General features: G+C 48.2%; 1 protein-coding gene across 1 annotated transcript; it reads right to left on the bottom strand.

The window, feature by feature from the left end:
- Window positions 1–487: 487 nt before the first annotated feature.
- LOC119312517 (actin-depolymerizing factor 3-like) lies at window positions 488–1,493 on the bottom strand. Its single transcript, XM_037588256.1, has 3 exons — window positions 1,384–1,493; window positions 977–1,266; window positions 488–873 (listed from the first exon to the last, which is right to left on the bottom strand). Exons 1-3 carry the CDS (start codon window positions 1,384–1,386, stop codon window positions 723–725), a joined length of 444 nt encoding a protein of 147 aa, XP_037444153.1. The 5' UTR covers window positions 1,387–1,493; the 3' UTR covers window positions 488–722.
- Between the last annotated feature and the right edge of the window lie 3,635 nt (window positions 1,494–5,128).

Genomic DNA, 5,128 nt, shown 5'->3' with positions numbered 1-5,128 from the left:
TAATGTTTTACATCAACATACCACATGAAGATTTTAACTTTTCATGTTACTATTTACTGACATCTCAATGCATAAATGGATGAAGATTTTAACTTTTCATGTTACTATTCATTAACATCTCAATGTGTGAACGCAAGCGCAAGGTATATAGAGTTGACTATAGTGAACCCAGATGTTTTATGTCAGATTTTTACTTTTCATGTCACTATTCCCTGACATAAGGTACATAAAGTTGACTATACTAAACTCGGATGTTTTGTCTCAAGATTTTTTTTTTCCAGAAGATTTTAACTTTTCGTGTTACTATTCATTGACATGTGAATGTATGAGCCCAAGATACACAAAATTGACTATGCTAAATCCAAATGTTTTATGTCAGAAGATTAATCGAATTCAATCGTTTCTTTTTTGCCATGACATAAAACCAGGGCAATCCCATTTGTCCTTTTCGAGGAGAAGCAAAGATCCCCATTGTAACATGAACATGTCCTCAACTAATCGTTGCCATTACGTGTTACACTTGAGGAAAGAGTCAATTATTCGCACACCACGTAGTGGTACAATGGAAAATCATCATCATTCTCTTGGGGTCGACGACACGATCCAATTGGAAGCACAACACAATCGAAGAGGGCAAAGATACATGCACAGCACAAAGCTAGCACACGCACGTAACGTGCACGCGTGAACCGTCAATCATACATAGGGGCTTGATTGATTGGTTAGGTGGCGTGGTCCTTGAGGATGTCGAGCGTGAGCTCGCTGGGGTCGGTGGCCTGCACGTCGATCTGCGTGCCGTCCAGCTCCTTCTTGAACCCCTCGTTGGAGCTGGCGTAGATCATCTTGCTCTTCACCTCCGCACTCGCCGGCGACCTTTTACATAACCAACCAACACCAACATGTCATCGTGCAGCCCACACATTTGGTCACATATGCTGATACACAGGACCACGAGTGTTATTTAAGAGAAACGTACCAGGAGATGAAGAAGATCTTGCTGCGCGGCGCCTCCCCGTCCGCGCCTTTGGCGGTGGCGTCGCCGACGGTGAAGTCGAGGTCGTAGACGGCGTAGCGGCAGTCGTCGGCGGGGAGTGCCGCGGCCAGGTCGTCGAAGCCGGCGTCGCGGCCGCCCACCTTGTCCACCACCACCTGCTGCACGGCGTCGTCCATCTTGTACACCACGAACCGGTGCGCGCGCCCCGCGCGCAGCTCCTGGAACGCCCTCACGCACTCCTCGCTCACCGCCACGCCCGACACCGCGTTCGCCTGCATGAAAAATACACCCAAGTTATTCACAAATCCACAACGAATTAGCTAGCGTGAACTGATTAAGAAGAAGAGGACCAGGAGAGGCAGGTCATAAGTAAATGTAACATTGCGTACCATTTTCTGTCTGGAGATTGAACCTTAAATCTGTGTGATGATGCTGCAACGAAGAACTGCTGGTAGTATTCTGTAGTGGGTTTTTGTATTATTTCAGCGTGGCCTCGCCTGGCGCTTAAATAGGATGGTTGTGCGTCGTGTCCAGTGTCAGCGAGGTGAACACGTGTGGGCGCTGGGGTGTCCCTGTCCGTCGGGAAGACTGTTCTGGACGTGGCGATGTGGCAGCGGGAAGAAGAAGAATTGGAGTGACTCACGCCGAAGAATCGAAGCTTGAAAAGCCATCTATCTGGAGTGGGGATGGTGGCCAGTTCCGGTTGCGTGGTCGGTCGGCAGACTGAGGGTCAGGGCGTGCCTTTTCCATTCGAAATCATCTACGTACCTCGATTCGCGAAGATCAGCTCAGCAGTTGGTTTGTGCTTCCGCAGTGCCGTGTACATTTCGGTTGGTACGCCTGTCAATCACGGTGGAAGGTTCCTTTGCGTATCCAGGTGAGTGAAATAGGAAATTGACTGTTCCAACGATTTCCGGCCGTGCCATTCAAGTTTGACCATTGCACGTAACTCTCATGCTTTTTATTTTCTCCATTCATGCAAAGCCCACGGCCACGGCCAAGGGATGAATGGAGAAAACAAAAGGCTTAAGAGCGTGTTTGGTTCCTTGCATCGATTTATCTGCGTTGCATATTGCATGTACTTCTTTGATGGTCATGGCTGAGGAGAAACAAATCAAAAATCACGATCTGTACATAGTTTGGTGGACGAAATCACTATTCTGACCTTTTCAACAATCTTTGTCACAAAATGAACTTGACATGAAAGTATTTCACAATCTGACCCTTTTAGTAACGCCACAGCCCGTGACGTTTCTTCTCAATATAAAAACGCCAAAGTAGCTCGCGTTTCAGACCCACATACGAACGCCAAGCTAGCTAGCGCTTCCGATCCACACTGAAACGCCAAGCGCATTGGCGTTGCCGCCCAGGCCGAAACGCCACGATCATTGGCGTTTGTAGCATAAACTCCCGCCGGCTCCAGGTGAAGTAATCTTACTGCTCACTCTGTAGCACCTACCACGGTAAACACTGGGGTAATCAGAGTACCTGCATCCTGACAACACTGCGGTAATAATGTTGATCCTGACAACACCTACCACGGTGTTTGCATCTTTTCGTGTGAACAGTGTGAACCGCCTTGGGCCAGAATCAGAGTACCTGCATCATCATTGATGACTCGTCATCTCTCCAGCAGCACTCTCCCTGTGTTGTGCTTGTCCTCCAAACTGGACGATGCACATGACTGGTATAAATGAGAACTGACTTGGTGTTCGTCTGTGGGTCTGAAACGCGAGCTACCTCGGCGTTTTTATATGAAGAAGAAACGCCACGGGCTGTGGCGTTGCTAAAAAGGTCAGATCGTGAAATACTTTCATGTCGAGTTCACTTTGTGACAAAGATTGCTGAAAAGGTCAGAATAGTGATTTCGGCCTAGTTTGGTTGCCCGCATTTAAGCTGGCTGGATGGCGGAACTAATTTTAACCCGTCATTTGGTTGGCCGCGTGGCATTGGATGCACATATGACAAGCTATTTGGTTGCATAAGGTGCTCTCATCACTTCTCACCAGTGGGGACCTTAACACACATGATCTGAACATAGTTTTTCACTCCTAGGTACGAAACAAATTACGGTACATCCTAACTACTATCAAATGGCAGTACACATTATTAAGAGTTATGGCTGAATAGGACAAAGTTCATCATCGATGCTAACTAGATGGAAGTCCATCCTCTTCCTCTTCTTCTGATGCTCTGTTTCTTCCTCTTCTGTTGCTCTGTTTCTTCCTTTTCTTCTTCTGCTGCTCTTGCTCTTCTTCTTCTACAGATCCTTATCTGGCCTCTGTTATCCCACATTGCCTGTCCCGGCTCCGTCCTTTTGTTTTTCTAGGCTTCGTTGTCAAATGCCTCCACACCATGGCCGGAGCTCACAATATCGTCAGGCGTCACATCTTCCTCCTCAGGCACCAGTTCATCACAACCTCATTGCATGATCCAGTTATGCAGAATGCAACAAGTAAGAATAAGCTTAACCTAAGTGGGGAAAGTGTTGAATGGCTTCTGATCTAGGATCTTAAACATGTTCTTCAGAGCTCCAAAGGCTCTCTCAACAGTACTCTAAGGATGGAGTGTGTGAGAAACTCCTGTGGAGTCCTAGAATAGTTACTACCAACGAACTCGTTCAGATGGTACTTGGTTTTCCTGAAGGGTGGAAGAACACCTGGCCGACATGCATAGCCACCATCTCCTAGGTAGAACTTGCCACTGGGGATGTTGATGCCCTCAAGACGACTCATGTTGTCACTGAGAATGTTAGCATCGTGTGCTGACCCTTCCCAGCTAGCCATCACAATCAGCAAGGATATTCTAGCTTGTGTAGTGCTTCCTCCCCTTGTATACTGCAGATTGTGACCTCGACACTCTGGCAGTGACGTGAGTACCATCTATTGCCCCAATGCAATCCTAAAATGGCAATGCAATCCTAAAATGGCAATACAAGATTGTGTTATGGCTATAGCTGAACAATACAAGCATATCAAGCCATGGACAAAATACTGTTAGTGCTCACTTTGAAGTATGGGTTCATCTTGGGCTAGTGCGAATCTTGGTAGGAGTCCGGTCGGTTGGTGACCTGATCATCTCTCCTTTGAGCTCCCCAACAGCATAGAGCACTTGCCTGAAGTGCCTGGAGATTGTCTCCATTGATCTCCTGAAGGTATTGTGCATAACCCTGAACCTCTGGTTATGGCCAACAACATGGAGGACATGGCCACTTGCTTTCCCACACTGGTGTGGATGCTATCCTGTAGCAGCCCCCTACTCCCGAAGGTTTGGACAAGCCTGGAAAATGGCGCTCTTTCCATTCGAAGCATCCACAGAGCCTCTGTGTTGTCGCAGTTGTAAATGTAGTTCAGATTCGCTATCCTTGCCTGATCCCTTATAAGCATTGGATCATAAGTGATGACAGGCCTCTCACCATGAGGAACAACTCTCTAATGCATGAATATGAGCCATGCCCGAATCACAACTATGAGTGTTGCTGCCTGAACTACCAGCTTCGCCCATCGTCCATAACCTAGTCGACAACAAGGGTGCGTTGAGAAATGGGGAAACCGATCGTACACCTTGCCTACCGGCCTAAAAGCTGACCTAACACAGGGGGGCGGGTGTTGCTTACTGGCATCGGAGACGAGGATGACGAAGGGGTAGCCATGGCTGAGTCAAGGATGACCGACCAAAAGTAAGGGGAGCGGCAACTCCTGCCGTCAGAGATTGCTGTTGTCACATTCGCCGCCTCTATCGCCACCGGTGCTAAGAATAGAGAGAGTGCTTGTCCTAGAACTAGTGGTGACCGAATAAATAGAGGGGGGTTGAGGCTAGAATTGGCACCATCCCGTCATGCCCAATTTCCATCTCTCGCCATCTCCACTCAATTTCCCTTTGCACCGGCGCCATAGCGCCGTCTCTACTTTACGCGGCGCTCAGCCTGGCTAGCTGGAAACTGCTGATTCAAGGGTTTTCAATGAGCCAGGCTCTGGGCACCTTTAATTTTATTGCACATGCAAGCCAGCCCACCCCGTATGCAACCAAACACATTTTTCTTGGCCCAACTCAGCCTGGTTGAGGTGTATGCGGGCTACCAAATAGGGCTGCAAACGAGTCGAGTTCAAGCGAGTTGGAGTTGGCTCAGCTCAA

Source organism: Triticum dicoccoides, chromosome 5B (assembly GCF_002162155.2).
Source record: "Triticum dicoccoides isolate Atlit2015 ecotype Zavitan chromosome 5B, WEW_v2.0, whole genome shotgun sequence".
Lineage (NCBI taxonomy): Eukaryota > Viridiplantae > Streptophyta > Magnoliopsida > Poales > Poaceae > Triticum > Triticum dicoccoides.
Note: the sequence above shows the minus strand (reverse complement) of the source record. Positions and strands in the feature narration are given on the sequence as shown.